The 17692-nt window shown below is 37.3% G+C and overlaps 1 protein-coding gene and 1 non-coding gene across 2 annotated transcripts in view; one reads left to right on the top strand and one right to left on the bottom strand.

The window, feature by feature from the left end:
* Positions 1-3824: 3824 nt before the first annotated feature.
* Positions 3825-17692, top strand: part of LOC131841494 (uncharacterized) — a gene marked incomplete at its 5' end in the record, with an annotated part of 48285 nt that continues 34417 nt past the window's right edge. Inside the window, one exon of the mRNA XM_059189816.1 lies at positions 3825-4067. Coding sequence (XP_059045799.1) covers positions 3825-4067 — 243 coding nt within the window. The remainder of the gene's footprint in view (positions 4068-17692) is intronic.
* Positions 16674-16762, bottom strand: LOC131841496 (U6atac minor spliceosomal RNA). Its single transcript, XR_009357453.1, has one exon. It is a non-coding gene; the product is annotated as a U6atac minor spliceosomal RNA (small nuclear RNA).

Raw genomic sequence — 17692 nt, 5'->3', positions numbered from 1 at the left:
GACGCAATTGTCAACTGTAGATACTTTTGTGTATGGTAGTGGAATGGTGCACCCGCCTGCGCTAACGGTTTACGCCGGCAGGGCACCAGTGGAGGATGATAATAGCATATGCTGATGCTGCAAGGTCACTCTATTCTCCAAAATTTAAATTTAAAAATGAATCTGTATCTGTAGTACTGTAAACATGTATAACATCTATTTGAAAAGAATACGAGCTGAGTTTCTTGTCAGTTATTTTCATCTCGAAATCATTCCGAACTGACGGTAGATTTGACATATAAGAGTCTGTAATAGACCTACATGAATGAAGATAATTTGAATTTGAATTTTGCAATTTCCTAAGACAAGTGAAGTATCACAATGTTATCTGGAAATTTATTTATAGCTTTTGCCCGCGGCTTCGTTCGCGTTAATTTATCCCTTTATCCCTTTGTTTTATAATGTGAAAGTCGTAGGTAGAACTGGTCTGTTCGGTCTACGAACACTGATTAGACTATTTGCTTTTGCAATAGCATATGTTGGTGGTCACTCTATTCTCATAAATTTGAATTTAAAAATGAATCTGTATTATTGTAAACATGTCCAACATTTATTTGATGAGAATACGAGCTGAGTTTCTTGTCAGTTCTTCTTATCTCGAAAACATAAATACCATCCTGATCATCTGGATAAATGGAGGTCTTCCACAGTACGGTTTTCTAGAAACTTTTTGCCTCGCACAACCACATTGTGGAATCACCTTCCAGCAATGGTATTTCCGAACCGATACGATATTGAAGCCTTCAGAAAAAGAGCTTATTCCTTTTTTAAAGGCCGACAACGTACTTGCAATTCCCCTGGTGTTGCGGGTGCTCTTGGGCGGCGGTAATCACTACCATCAGGTGAGCCGCATGGTTATTGGTCCCCCTATTTATAAAAAAAAAAATCATTCCGAACTAAGCGGTAGATTAGACATATAAGAGTCTGTAATAGACCTACATGAATGAATAATTTGAATTTAGAATATAGCAATTTCCTAAGACACTATATCACGACGCTATCTGCGCAAGTTGTACTATATTATTTGGATTATTTGCAATTTCGTAAGAGAAGAGCGACGTCGTGAGTGAATTTGAATTTTTTCATACGCGATGCAAATTAAGATGGCTGTGTGTGTTTACTCAGCCGAGACGCTGTGCCCGTATGAGATACGCCACGATCCCAAACTTTTGAATTATGCTAATGTTGTATTACGGGAAACCTGTTAAGCCTTCGGTATTACGAGTGTGTGGAAAGATACTGTATCAGATTTGATTATGTTCTGCTTATTAAAAAGTGTAACCTTATTGACTAGTGGGAAGGGGGTTTTTTGGATGATAATGGAATGGTGCACCCGCTTGCGTTGACGGTGTAGGCTAGCCGAAGGCACCAGTGAATGAAATGGGTATTTTTTGTGGATAATAATGGTGTACCCGCCTGCGCTAATAGTTTATGCTGGTGCCCACCAGTAGAGAATGATAACATGAACATTAACAAATAGATACAGAAAAATAATACATATATATGCACATATGCAAATATATAAAATTACTAATATACCAATATAAAACATATAAGTTTATGGATTATAAAAAATCTTCTATACATATAAATAAAATTGAGGTCAATTCAGTTAGCCGACGACAGTCACATCCTGACAGTCAGTTAGATCGATACAAACGATCATGCTCATGAATACAAACGTTTGCACCGTTGCAGAGATCAGGCTGGCAGCTGTCGGAAGCGGTGCAGCCTCTAAACCGCTGCACCACCGAAGTAATCAATATACATAAATTTATAATAACATAGTGTATTCATGTAACTAATATAAATTCAAGCCCACATATGTACATACAAACTGTATGATGTTTTATTCCATCTAAAAGTGCCATAAACAAGCGCTGCTTATAATAAAATTCAATAGCGTCGTAAAGTTATAAAACGTACCAGAAGAGTGTTCGTTGCTATAAATTTGTATCATCGTATCGCTTATGAGAAAATCTTTTACTAATGACTTCATTAAGGGTCGGCGCACACAGGCCGCTTTTAGTGACAAGAATTGGCAATTTACTTATCTTTGAAATATTTATTTCGCTGGACTTGCGATTTCGTCCGCGTGAAATTTTAACTTTTATTCTTCTAAATAAAAGTGGCCCCTAAATTCACTCCTTATTACATCAGCTACCTGCCAAAAAAATCCCGTCAAAATCAGTCCAGCCATTTCAGAGATTACGTATTTTCAGACCTACTCATTACGCTCACAAAATTTCATGAAAATCGGTCAAGCCGTTTCGGAGGAGTGTGAAACGAAAACTGTGACACGAGAACTTTTATATAACACTAGCTGTGCAAACTACTTCGTCTGCGTGGGAATTTAATTTAATTTTCTAAAATGAGAGTAGCCTAAGTTCCTCCTTATTACAAGTGCTACCTGCCAATAAAAGTCCCATCAAAATCAGTCCAGCCATTCCAGAGATTAGCCGGAACAGACGGACAGAAATTGTAAAAAATTATATATTTTACAATTTATATTCATAAGCATGTAGTAAAAAGCGGTTATTTCAATATTACAAACAGACACTCCAATTTTATTTATATGTACAGATTTAGTTCAGGCTACAAATGGCTCATCTTATAAATACTATACAGACGAACATATATATGTATGATACTGAAATTAATAGAAAAAATTAATAGAAATTGTCTGTATGGTCACGGCACAGATGACGACAATCTCGAATGCATCGCGGGTTTTGTTTGTAATACAGAGGCATATCACAAAGCAATCGCTATAAAAAATAGGGGTTGATACTGGCGATGAAAATTTAGGGTATACAACCCTAGAATTTTAGGGGTTTAGGGATGAATGACTCTTATTTCTTAGGGGTATAAAATAATTTTTAAAAAATGACCAAAAAAAATTATATAAAAATATCTGTAGTGGACATCATTATCATAGGGATATAGAAATATAAAGTACTATAATATAACTCAATACCATCTCTTCTAAAATACCCCTCAAGTCTTGTCCCTGACGGGTCTAGGTAGCAAACTTTGAAAAAGGGCAAGGCACAATAGATGTATGTAGGTCATAATGTCACAGGTCTTAGCCAAAAATCCCTATAAAAAAAATGGATTCGCTTACTTTAAGTATGAGTACTGTTCTGAATATCTATTTTTTTTGATTTCGGAAGTTCTAATAGAACATTCATTCATTCATAATTTAAGAGCTACGCTCTTGTCAATTGGGAGCTCTCGCCACTTTCCGCGATCTTCCATCATGCTCTTTAATTCTTGATACGACACGACTCCCATTTTGTCCTCAATTTGTTTGATGCTATTCCTTGGTGTTCCCCTCCCCCTCTTTCCTTCTATTTTCCCCTCAATAATAATTTTCATGAAATCATCGTGCCGTATCAAGTGTCCTAACATTTTTCCTCGTCTATTTTCTATTGTGTTCAATATCTGCCTTTTTTCTTTTACCCTGTGTAGTAGTACTTCTTCGTTTCTTATTTTATCCTTCCAGTCCACCACTAGAATACATATTGGTTTCATATTCAATTCATTATTTGATTTGTTAGCTTTGAGACCATCACATTGGTCCTTCGAGCCGGATCGCTAAACGCGATTTTTGTTGTTACAAAAAGTAACTCGTGTGTATAGGCTGTAATGTTTGGTGACGGAATTGAATGAATCATTGACGCTAGCTTTTTATTGATTGTTACTTTAGATAAACGACGATATGCAAAGTGACATATTTGCTGTTTATTGTACGTCAAAATTTATAAGTCATCGTTATATTACAGGTATTTGGTCTCGTTCTGTTACATAACATGGCAACATGGCTCGTGGAAGCAACGCCAACAAAATCCTCGGTGCAACCACAGCGTCGAGATTTTGCCGCCGTTGTCGCTACCAAACCGACTGCTTCGGTATGGCGGCGTGTGCCAAACCCGGCACTAAACTTTGACCCTACGTGTGCTGCCACTGGTAACCGCGACGATGATGGCTTCATCGTGGTACAAAAAGAAAGAAGGCATGCAAACAGGGTCAGCAGAATCATTTAACTGACTGCACTCACTGGGCCCCAACTTTCTGCTGCGCGCTGCTACCGACCACGGCAATGTACCTGTCCCGTCTACATTACGCCGCAAGACGAGGACATTGTCGGTCTATACCGGCAGGTAACCTCACATTGAGGGTGACGCAGCTGGAGTCGAGTCACAACGTGAGTTTCAAGGCGTTTGTGGCGCGGGTCCTCACCAACATGCTGCCGACCTTTATGAAGGAGGTCTACTGGCCAAAAGGTGTGGTGTATCTGCGCTACCGTCGCAGATTGCCATCGTCAGTGCCGTGACCACCACAGACAATATCAATAATATATTCATCATCATCTCAGCCCGGAAGACGTCACTGCTAAACAAGCCCCAAAGATCTTGCGAAGATCTGTCTGGTGCTCGCATTCAATGCCTTCATGATCTTGACCGAATCGTCAGTCCTGTACTGGGCCTTCCTGCGTCTTCCGGACCGCGGTCGCCACTAGAGGACTTTCCTGCCCCAATGGCCATCTATACTACGAGCTATGTGCCCTGCCCATTGCCACTTCAATTTTGCAATTCTTTATATCAATTTTAAAATATTACATCCTAATCGAATATATAAATGGACCCAGTGCTTCTGGACGTGGACATAGATATATGAATTATATGTATCCCTGTATGTTATAGGTTACTAACATAGTTTTATAAGTTTTTACTAACACAATATGGATGTAATCCAAATTAAAATAAATAATAATAGGATCAAGTAGCCTGAAATAACTAAATAATAAAACATGCCTATTCCAAAACAAACTAAATCTTTACTCTCAAATGATTAGAACGGAAGAAAAGTAGCAAAATCTATGGAGACCTCGTATCACATATCACAACATATATGGGAATATTTATCTGCAATATTTATATGGTAATAACTGTTAGAAGGGGTTTAGTAGGTAGGGTAGGGGGTAGGGGCATATAACGTGAAGTCAGCAACGGCGGCCATATCGCATTACGTAAATTGAACGGAAATGGGGAACTATTTCATTGTGTTCCCCTTATTCAGGGGCAAATTGATGTTTTTCTATACGATGTGGACTTATATATCATAACGGTTAAGCCATTACTATAAACATACGAGGGTGCTTCTAACGTTTTGTTCTGTTATTGTAAGTGAATTTTGTTTTTAATAGCGCTCGTTTGTGACTCAATTGCCTGAACACGATGTAGAGACAATAAAATATGTTTTCACGAATTTAACGGCCTCGGTGGTCTGGTGGCTTTATCTCCGATGATGCGGGTTCGATTTCTCGCACGGTGCGAACATTTATATACTTGACTACGATTTTTTATATTGGTCTCCTACATGTACTTATCGCAAAAATTAGGGTAACAGATTTTTTCAAATATCGGTGATTTTCAAAGGCTCTATTTTAGTGAAAAATGGTTGTACAGAAAATAAAAGAAAAATCCGATATTTTAAAAAGATATTAGAAGAAGGTAGTTTCTGTTTAGTACAAATATTGTAAATAACGCCATCTAGTATTTACAGACCGAACTAAGTTGTTTGTCACAAGATAACCGTTACCCCTGCTTTTCTCCCTACTACACTGACTTCCGGTCTATAAATACGGAGGTCGGTAGTTGAATAATCCTCTTTCGTTGGGTGAACCGCGGCATTCAGTCGACGAGCACAGAGCGTGCCGGTTGTGTTTTGGATACTAAAGTGAATTATATTAGAAATGGGTTTATTGCGGTCATAGTTGGGCCTGGGGAGAAGGTGCAAGTAGTGAAGGTGAGTGTTAATGCATTCTAAAATGACCTTTTAAACCTACACCCGTATCGTAGTCACGGGCGCTGCCAGGTTTCCTTGCTGAAGCCGGCTTCAAAGCCTAAGTCCTCATCACAATTAGTGGTTCTTACACTTCAAGCGAAACGTCTACCTAAATATACCTCGGTGTCAGCAAGCGTACTCGTAAAATAGTCATTTATTTATTCCAGTGATGATACACCAGCCGCCTCTAATTTTCCAGCCGAGATTACGTTCATTACACTCGTAATATTACCGGTGGTAATAAAGCGATGTGTGAATGCCACCCACTCACGTGTTATCTCGCGTGATTTATTCGAGCGGCTTGTTTGTGTGAACTCCACTGACATTTGCGAACAGTCATATTGCAATCATAATGTTGGGACGTGACTTCCAATTGCCAATAGAGTAGATTCTATCTATTCTATTGACAATTGGAAGTCTACTAAACAGATTTCGATGAAACTTTACACACATAGAATAGCCTATAATGTATCATAGGGTATAATTTTCACTCAGGTAAAACCACGCTAGTATAGCCATATACGAATTCGAATACAGGCTATCAGAGTTTACTCTGATCTTCCAATGGTCGCAGATTTAATTCCTCGCACAGGACAGACATTTTTATCCATGTATGATTGTTTGTATAGTATAGATAATCATTTATTCAAATAAACTTAAAGATAGCACTTTTGAATAGTCGTAACAAAATTTTTTTTTTAATCTACCGCTCATTCGGAAAGCTGTCTCATCACAAGAAGAACGAGTAAGAAACTTGTGTGTTGCTCTTTTAAATAATCCTTGTAAGTTCACATTTTACAAGTCGAAACGTGTGAATACAAACTACCAACCAGAAGTAATTTCTTAGGGTCAAATATAAATCTATACATATAAATAAAATTGGAGTATCTGTTTGTAATATTGAAATAACCGTTTTTTACTACATGCATATGATACGGTACATATACTAAAATATTTTTTTTATCATTTTTGTCTGTCGGTCTGTCGGTCTGTTTGTTCCGGCTAATCTCTGGAATGGCTGGACCGCTTATGACGGGACTTTTTTTGGCAGGCAGCTGATGTAATAAGGAGTAACTTAGGCTACTTTTATTTTAGAAAAAATCTTTTATATTAGAAAAATAAAGTTAAATTACACGCGGACGAAGTCGCGGGAACAGCTAGTATTCAATAAGATTAAATCAGTCGTAGTGATAAGAGCAGACCAGTCCCTTCAAGCAGCACTCGTTCACGAGTATGACGTGTTAACTATCGTGTGACGCACCATTAATTAAAAATGGTAAAGTCAATAATCATGTAACCTGAAACGGAACGTCAGAGGCCAGAGCCAAACTAATCTATGTGACAAAAAAAAAAAATTATAATAATGTCAGTGAAACAAATAAAATAAATAAAAAAAAAAAATCCGTTACTTTTTTTTAAAGATTTAAGCATACATTGGGATGGACAGACAGCGACAGCGACTTTGTTTTATACTATGTAATGATTATAACAACTAATATATTATTTCACCATCGTCTGACACGTGAAGCAGGAAGATAAATGATTAATGATGGCGTCAGTAAACCCATAAGTGAATAGTGACTGTGCGATTCGTGTTAGGGCATCTCTGATAGCTGATACGGTGTGGATATGTAACGCATACCAAATTGATATATCGTTTTTATATACCACTAGCTGTCCCGGCAAACGTTGTTTTGCCTTAAAATAAAAAAAAAATTAGGGGTGGACTACCCCTAATATTTAGGGGGATGAAAAATAGATGTTGGCCGATTCTCATACCTACTCAATACGCTCACAAAATTTCATGAAAATCGGTCAAGCCGTTTCGGAGGAGTATGGGAACGAAAACTGTGACACGAGAATTTTTATATAACACTAGCTGTGCAGGCTACTTCGTCTGCGTGGAATTTAATTTAATTTTTCTAAAATGAGAGTAGCCTAAGTTCCTCCTTATTACAATTGCTACCTGCCAATAAAAGTCCCATCAAAATCAGTCCAGTCATTCCAGAGATTAGCCGGAATAGACGGACAGAAATTGTAAAAAATTATATATTTTACAATTTATATCCATATGCATGTAGTAAAAAACGGTTATTTCAATATTACAAACAGACACTGCAATTTTATTTATATGTATAGACTAGATTTTGCCCCCGGCTTCGCTCGCGTTAATTTTAGGGGTGGAATTTATCAAAATCCTTTATATGGGGATGCCTACGTCGTAGTAGCTTTATGCATGCAAAGTCTCAGCGCGATCGGTTTAAAATTGACAAAGTTTCATACAAACTTTCATCCCCTATTTTATCCCCTTGGGTGTAGAATTAATCAAAATCCTTTCTTAGCGGATGCCTACGTCATAACATCTACCTGCATGCCAAATTTCAGCCCGATCCGTCCAGTGGTTTGGGCTGTGTGTTAATAGATCACTATGTCAGTCACCTTTGAGTTATATATATTTAGATTAGTCAAATATGGCGACCCTTCTGAAATAACTGCTCAGAGTCGCTTCTGCGAGTTTTGGGCTGTGTGTTGATAGATCACTATGTCAGTCACCTTTGAGTTATATATATTTAGATGTATTACAATTTTAATTAATATGTTAAGTTAAAACTAATTTGTTTTCTTTTTATATATGGCCCCATGTGGGTAAAAGCCTCCTCCAACCTGTTCCATTGTCCTCTATTCCCAGCCATGCTCATCCAGTTTTCCCCGGCCATTTCTTTAATGTCATCAGACCATCTTGTTCTTTGTCGACCTTCTCGCCTTTTCCCAGCTACTTTGTTAGTTGGTGAGTCCAACTTATAATATATATTTGTAACTTTACTAATGTTTGTTTTGCGAAAGAGATTAGATTAGTCAAATATGGCGACCTTTCTGAAATAACTGCTCAGTCACTTCTGCGATTTTTGGGCTGTGTGTTGATAGATCACTATGTCAATCACCTTTGAGTTATATATATTTAGATTAGTCAAATATGGCGACCCTTCTGATATAACTGCTCAGAGTCACTTCTGCGATTTTTGGGCTGTGTGTTGATAGATCACTATGTCAATCACCTTTGAGTTATATATATTTAGATTAGTCAAATATGGCGACCTTTCTGATATAACTGCTCAGAGTCACTTCTGCGATTTTTGGTCTGTGCGTTGATAGATCACTATATCAGTCACCTTTGAGTTATATATATCTAGATTTCAGCCCGATCTGTCCAGTGGTTTAGGCTGTGCGTTGATAGATCACTATATCAGTCACCTTTGAGTTATATATATCTAGATAGATTAGTCAAATATGGCGACCTTTCTGAAATAACTGCTCAGTCACTTCTGCGATTTTTCGCGCGACCGCATCGTGGGACAAAGCGACCGGCTATTCACGTGCGATGCTTTTTGCAACTTATTTGCAGAGGCGCATCCGTCAGTCGGTACGTATGTAAATGACGTCGCCCGAAAATTTCCGCATCTAGAGAAAATTTTCCGTATACGACACGATTTGTAGCCATCTTGAAATGTATTACTAAATCTGTCTCGTTTATCTATGATCGATTTTTTTAAGGATGATAATATAATGGTGCACCCGCCTGCGCTAACGGTTTACGCTGGCGGGGCACCAGTGGAGGATGATAAGATGAGCACGAGGTCAAGTCAGTTGGCCCATCTTGACAAATGTACCAGGAATTTATCACGATAGTTTCCAGGGGGAACCGCGTGGAGGTCAACCTGACATGGTACATTGCTAGTAATGGGGTCATGAGTCCACATTACTAACAATCCCCTTCCCACCTCTGTGATCTGTTGTCGTATTATTATTTGACGGCCTCGGTGGTTTAGCGGTGTAGCCTTACTTCCAATGGTCGCGGGTTTGATTCCTTGCACGACACAAACATTTGTATTCACCATATGATTGTTTGTATCGATCTGGGTGTTTTCTATGTGTAATATGTATGTATTTATGAAATAAATATCTATGTATTTGAACCCATAACACAAGCTTTAGCTAGCTTAACTTGAGTCTAGATGGCGCTGTGTGAATTGTCCTGAGATTATTATCATGTATATTTCTTGAATAATTTGTGATTTAATAATTAAAATATAACAAACGTCACACGTAAAATATAACACACGTTGCTTATGGTCAAGTGACGAAAAACAAACTACTCACGGATTTTATTCATGACAGATATACTGAAAGAGTGACTGACTGGTGACTGACAGTATCTATTCAAAGAATGACACTATCAGCTTAACGTATGATATGATACTGGGCTATAATCTTACAATATATTAAATAAACTGATATCTAACAATTTTCAAACCTATAAATTATCACATAGTACAAAACAAAGTTACTGTCGATGTCTGTCCCTATGTAGCTTAATCTATAAAACTACGCAACGGATTTTGACACGGTTTTTTTTAATAGATAGAGTGATTCAAGAGGAAGGTTTATATGTATAATACATGTACACCCGTGCGAAGCTGGGATCATATACATTTAACTAGCTACCCAGTTAAATGTATATGATCAAATTTAAACCATAAAGTAACCAGAAACAATTTAATTTACAATGTCAGTCGAATTGCATGAAAGCATTTCAGAACTGTTCTTTGCTTTTTCACGCTTAGTGTTAGAGAGTTTGAACACTTTAGAACTAACAGTGAATAGTAAATGAAGGTGAACAAACAGGCTGAAGGCGCTCTATGAATAAATGTGGAACTATTTCTATTTTCACCATTTTACGGCACTATTGACATGCTCTTCCGAATTATACATACGGTTACATTTGGTACTAGCTGTGATTGCGGTTTCACTCGCTTTAATTTTCAATATATAATTCAAATTCAAATTCAAAATATCTATATTCATGTAGGTCTATTACAGACTCTTATGATATGTCAAATCTACCGTCAGTTCGGAATGATTTCGAGATGAGAAGAACTGACAAGAAACCTAATATGACCTATGTGCTATTCTGATGAATAAACTATATTACTGTAAGGTTTCATCAAAAGCCATTGAGTAATTTTTGCGTGAAAGATTAACAAACAAACTCACAAATTCTCGTACTTATAATATGTATTATTAAGATGTAGATATTTTATTTCATTAATAAATATCGACGACCTCGGTGGTCTAGAGATTTAAATGTCACCGCTCTACTTTCGATAGTCGCGGTTTCGATTCTCCACAGTGTGCAAACATTGTGTTCATGAGTATGATTGTTTGTGTTTTGGTGTTTTCTATGTATAATATAAATGTGTGTATGTATTTATAAAAAAATCTATGTATTTATATCAGCAGTCTAGTACCCATAACACAAGCTCCACTACAGCGGTAAACAAAAAGTGACCTGAGTAAGTTTCCTTTTGGTAAGGTCCTAAAATCCATTCCACGTTTGGTAGACATGCATCTGCAAATGGCATTGATTATTCCTAAATACAGGGAAACTGCTCTAATCTATACCGTTACATAGTATAAAACAAAGTCGCTGTCGCTGTCTGTCCCTATGTATGCTTAAAACTTTAAAATTACGCAACGGATTTTGAAGCGGTTTTTTTAATAGGTAGAGTGATTCAAGAGAAAGGTATATATATAATACATGTACACCCGTGCGAAGCAGGGACGAGTAGCTAGTAGTATGTATTATAAAGCTATAAATACGATACAATTTCGCAGATACAAAAAATTATTTACCTTTACATGTTTAGTCTGTATTACACAGAAAAAATGGCTGAAACGTTCGAGCATTCTGGGAATATTAATCGAGGTGATGTCTGCCCAAACAGACAGTTATTACACAGAAATTCTATATATATATAGATATATAAGAATTATATATTGTTATTAGTGAAAGCATGTCAGTGGCTTATTATGACGTATATATTGATTTTATTTAAGATGTACTTGCATAGCCTTGGTTTTCCTTTAATAAATAAATAAATATATATATATATATATACATGTACACCCATGCGAAGCAGGGGCGAGTAGATAGTATTTTGATAAAGAGCTCGAAGTTTAATATATATCTAATTTTTTAAGTAATAACTATAGTATAAGTAAGGAGCCAACAGAATATCAGCGCTCCAGAGTTATCTGTAGCATTATGCTGAGTTGGCTACCTTTTCACTTTCGCGGCACATAACTGGTAGTGGTCTCTCTATTCTCCCAAATTTGAATTTAAAAATGAATCTGTATTATTGTAAACATTTATTTGAAAAGAATACGAGCTGAGTTTCTTGTCAGTTCTTCTCATCTCGAAATCATTCCGAACTGACGGTAGATTTGACATATCATAAGAGTCTGTAATAGACCTACATGAATAAAGATTTTTGTTTTTTGAATTTAAAAAATTGTCGAAAAATCTGATATTTTATATTAAAAGAAGGTAGTTTCATTATTACTCGGTATCGTTAAACTAGTTGCATATAACCCCCACTCATATCTTCTCTGTATAAAAGGGAGGGTTTTTGTAGGCCGCGGCAACTCCCCTCCGATCGATCCCCCGTCCAATTCAAACGGGGATCGAAATTACGACGGCCTGAGCCGAGGTTCGAACCCCTAGTGGTGCACTCAGACTAAAGTCGTATCCGTCAGGCAGGAGTTGGCCTTCAGCCGCTCCATAAGTCCTTCCGCGGGTTTGGAGTACCATCTGCACTCGCCCCATAACGTCCGGTGAAGCTGTAAAGGCCAGCTACGGCCAACGGCATTAGAGTAGTCTGAAAAAAAAAAAAAAATAAGCCGCGGCATTCGGTCTCTGAGCACAGGATGTGCTGGTTGTATTTTAATTGCTAAAGTGAATTGTGTTAGAGCCATAGTTAAATTAATGTTATATAGTTGTTATTTTATTATAATACATACTTTTACTAGTACATACAGTTGATATATCTAACAAAAGTCACCTACATTTCTTTTATTAATTTATGTTTTTTCTGTAACTCATGTATGTTATGTGTCTGTAATTGTTGAGTAAAGAATTTATCTATCTATCTACACGGGGAGCCGAGCCCTCGTGTACTTCAGGCTTTACCACCCTCCCATTTACCGCCCGTTAGTACTGAAACGTCTCCTGAATCCGAATTCTCTGAGCAAATAATTGAAAGTACACGGCTGTATATTCGATATCCTCGACGCATATGCGTTTTTTTTTATCTTTTTGCGTTTTTTGTCAAATTTGAAAAGACGTATATTTTTTTCTCTTCTTTTTCCTTTCTTTTTTACTTTGAGAAAATCCAACCTTTTCTTTTTATTTGGAGATAAATCTCTCATGGTGGTCACCCGTGGAAGGCAGGCAGATACTGTGAGACTCCTACTAACTTTACCTAACATTAAAGTATCAATAATAATAATATTTTTTATTTTTATCCAATATTATTGTATATTTGATATGACGATTTTTTCATAGCTCAAACCTAACCTAACATTGAAATATTATTAACTAGCTGTGCCCGCGACTTCGTTCGCAAGAAATAGATAACGAATGAGGAATTTCCATTTCATCCCCTATTTTATTTTACCCCCTGAAGGATAAAATTCGTACAACCTTAGAAAGTCATATTGATAGTCAATTGAAAAATAAGTTTCGATCTTCTAGCATTAAAAATGACAATATTTCCATAGAACCCCCTAGGGGTTGAAAGTGAAGGCCCCTTTCAACCCCATACAACCCTTTCTTCGCATCAAAAACTAACCTATGTCCTTCCTCAGGGCCTAGACTAACTATACCAAATTTCATTTAAATCGGTCCCGTAGTTTCACCGTGAAAGCGACACAGACAGACAGACAAGTGTTATGGAATGGTGCTCCCGCCTGCGCTAACGGTTTACGCTGGCGGGGCACCAGTGGAGGATGATAAGATGAGCATGAGGTCAGGTCATAACTGACCCCATCGTGACAAATTCACAAAGAATTTATCAGGATGGTTTCCAGGGGGAACCGCGTGGAGGTCAACCTGATATGGTACATTGCTAGTAATGGTGTCATGAGTCCACATTACTAACAATCCCCTCCCCCCCTATTTATGATATTAGTAACCATTACTTTGTTAATATATAAAACGCATTGCGTCATAACGTACACATTTGCGGTACGTATCCCCAGTGTACGGGTGAGAGATTCGTCTCTGCTTTAGTGGCGTTTGTCCACAGAATCCCAGGTTTTTACATCTCCGGGCAATAAGTATATTTCCCATTCCGTGTTCACTGCCTCGCTTAATCGTCTCGTGCCTGGAATACTTTTTATGTGAAGCTATTTAATTTATTACAATAGACCTCTTACAGCGACTAAGTAGACTCAACCGAGGATATGTATCTATTTATTGACAGCCTCAGTGGTCTAGTGGTTTAGCACACTGCTTTACTATCCGATGGTCGTGGGTTCGATTCCTCGCACGGTACAAACATTTGTATTCATAAGTATGATTTTTTGTATCGGTCTGGGTGTTTTATGTATAATATGTATTTATTTACAAAAAAAAATGTATCCATGTATTGAAATCAGTTTGTCTAGTACCCATAACACAAGCTCACTAAAGTGTGTCTAGTACCCAAAACCCAAGTTAAGCTAGTTAAAGGTTGTGTTATGAGTACTAGATAACTGATACAAATACATAGATATATATTTTTTTGGAAATACATACATATCATACATAGAAAATACCCAGACCGATACAAATAATCATACTCATGAATACAAATGTTTGTGCCGTGCGAGGAATCGAACCCGCGACCATCGGACGTAAAGCGGTGTGTAAACCGCTAGACCATCGAGGTTGTCATTATATCACTATGTAATGAAATAATACATAGACAATTCTTATATAGTTTTTTAAAGGTGATTATTGATTATAATATAAAAATATATATAGTAAAATAAAAAAAATACCCAACATTATAGGAGTGCTTGCGTGATATGCGATTGACGTATAGCCGCACTCCAAATCCTCATTTCATACCTTGAAAGCACCTTAAGGCATTAGTTGCGGCAGCTTGCCTGCAATACGTCTTCTACCCATCTGTTGCGTAAATCCAAAATCGATAGCTTTGCGTAAAATAGACATTGGATATAACTTTAGTATATATTTTTACTGCGATCGACTTTGAGACACTTGTGGATAGATTTTTTGGTGGTCTAGCGGGGTAGGATACCGCTTTTCTTCCAATGGTCGCGGGTTTGATTCGGTATTTTTTTATATTCGGTTGTTTGGGCTAAAAATTGTCAGGTGCTTGGACTTGTAGCACTGCAACCTACATAGATCTATTGCTCGCACCTTTTTTTCAGAGTTCGCTACTTAGACCGGTCACGGACAAGAATTGTAGGATATTCTTAGGAGCGATGGTCTTTATTTAGTGGTTTAGTACACCGTTTTACTATCCGATGGTCATGGGTTTGATTCCTTGCACGGTGCAAACATTTGTATTCATAAGCATGATTGTTTGTATCGGTCTGGGTGTTTTCTATGTATAATATGTATTTATTTAAAAAAAAAATGTATATCCATGTACTTATATCAGTTATCTAGTACCCGTAACACAAGCTCTGCTTAGCTTGGGACTAGATGGCGCTGTGTGAATTGTCCTGAGATATTATTATTATTATTTAATGTGTAACTTCTTTCCTCTCTTCCTCTACGTCACTAACCTGCTATCTGTGTAAGGTCTTTACTAAAAACAGACAAACGATTTCATATCTCAAAAAAGCAAACAAAATCGCGGGCAGTGTCTAGTCTAATAAAATCTAATAACATTTGATATACGACGGGCTATTGAGAAAAGTAAGCAGCACTCAGATTACCGATATTGCAACAATGTTGATAGATTTGTATCCACTACCCAAGTGCTGTAAACCTAGATGGGGAGACGACAAATGACGCTGCCATCTGCGATAGCGTCTCCAACATACGTCATAGGAATACTAGATTTAAAGTTTAAGAGTAACATGTGCATAGATAAGGAAGAATCCTACACTGACGCTAATGTTATTTGTAACTTTACTAATGTTTGTTTTGCGAAAGATTGTTTCTTTTTCTTTTTTATTTATTTAAGCTTTATTATCCACTAGCTTTTGACCGCGGCTTCACTCGCGTTAATATATCCCCTTAGGGCTGGAATTTATCAAAATCCTTCGTTAGGGGATACCTACTTCATAGTAGCTTTATGCATGTAAAGTCTCAGCCCGATCGGTTTAAAATTGACAAAGTTTCATACAAACTTTCATCCCCTATTTTATCCCCTTGGGGGTAGAATTGATCAAAATCCTTTCTTAGCGAATACCTACGTCATAACATCTACCTGCATGCCAAATTTCAGCCTGATCCGTCCAGTGGTTTGGGCTGTGCGTTGATAGATCACTACGTCAGTCACCTTTGAGTTATATATATTTAGATGTATTACAATTTTAATTAATATGTTAAGTTAAAACTAATTTGTTTTCTTTTTATATATGGCCCCACGTGGGTAAAAGCCTCCTCCAACGAGTTCCATTGTCCTCTATTCACGCTCATCCACGCTCATCAAGTTTTCCCCGGCCATTTCTTCATTGTCATCAGACTATCTCTTTCTTTGTCGACCTACTCGCCTTTTCCCAGCTACTTTGTTAGTTGGTGAGTCCACCTTTTCTCTTTATACCTATTTTTTTTTTTAACGTGTGGAAGATCTTCAAAAGGCCTTCACCCCACTGGAGGGAGGGCGGGGTGGTGTGTGAGATTTCTACTCGCCAAAATCCACACGGTGTACCTACGACCTATGCCGGAGCCAGGGGATCGCATGTGCATTTCGACCCCAGCTCCGACAAAACATGGTCAAGTTGTGCCTTAACGATTTTGTGTGTTCCATCCTTGTCAAGAGGAGTGCTAACAGTCTCTCCTTTCAATAGACACACCTAGTGACACACCTAGTGATCTACCCATTTCCATTTCTGTCTTAGGCCATGTTAAAGTGCATATTTTATTCTTGTCTTCTCTCGAATTACTGTTTAAGTTTGTGAGTATGGATGGATTACTCTTTCATGTAAAAACAACTGTACGGATTTCGATGAAACTTAACAGTAATATAGCTTATAACATCTGAATAACACGTAGGCTATAATTTAAAAAGAATGTATATAATTTATGTAAATTGGGCTAAATTTAATGATAAATGTCAAGTAAGTGTGATGCGAGGAAGTTACGCCGTGACCCTCCATTTTATTTTTTAGATAATTTCATTTTTTATATAATAATAATATTCTCAGGACAATTTACATAGCGCCATAGAGAACATAGTTAAGCTAGCTAAAGCTTGTTCTTTGGATACTAGACAACTGATACAAAGACATAGATATATCTTTTTTCGTAAATACATTAATATAATACATAGAAAACACCCAGACCGATACAGACAATTAGACTCATGAAACAAATGTTTGTGCCGTGCGAGGAATCGAACCCGCGACCATCGGATAGTAAAGCGGTATGCTAAACAGCTGGAACACCGGGGCTGTCTATATATTATGATTATAGATATATTTGGGTAGAACCTTTCATTTTATGTCGAAATTCACTTTCAAACCATATCGAATCTTTATAACTAACAGCTAGATCCTCTAATACTGCACACTTAAAAGCATCTCAAAATAAGACATAATCGTATAACCCGACCTTTTTCAATTCATATAATCGTCCAACCTACATCAATGACTGACGTTAACCTTCCGAATTTTACATCGTGTTTACTCGGAACGGAATAGTGATGTGGTTGGTGTTTATTATTCTTCTTTAGCAGCTATTAGTTCATAACATTATTCTTTATCACCTTTTAGTCTATGACGT

This window comes from Achroia grisella, unplaced genomic scaffold (genome assembly GCF_030625045.1).
Source record: "Achroia grisella isolate CSIRO2021 unplaced genomic scaffold, CSIRO_AGI_Agris_v1 utg17936, whole genome shotgun sequence".
Taxonomy (NCBI): domain Eukaryota; kingdom Metazoa; phylum Arthropoda; class Insecta; order Lepidoptera; family Pyralidae; genus Achroia; species Achroia grisella.
This window is presented reverse-complemented; position numbering and strand designations above follow the sequence as displayed.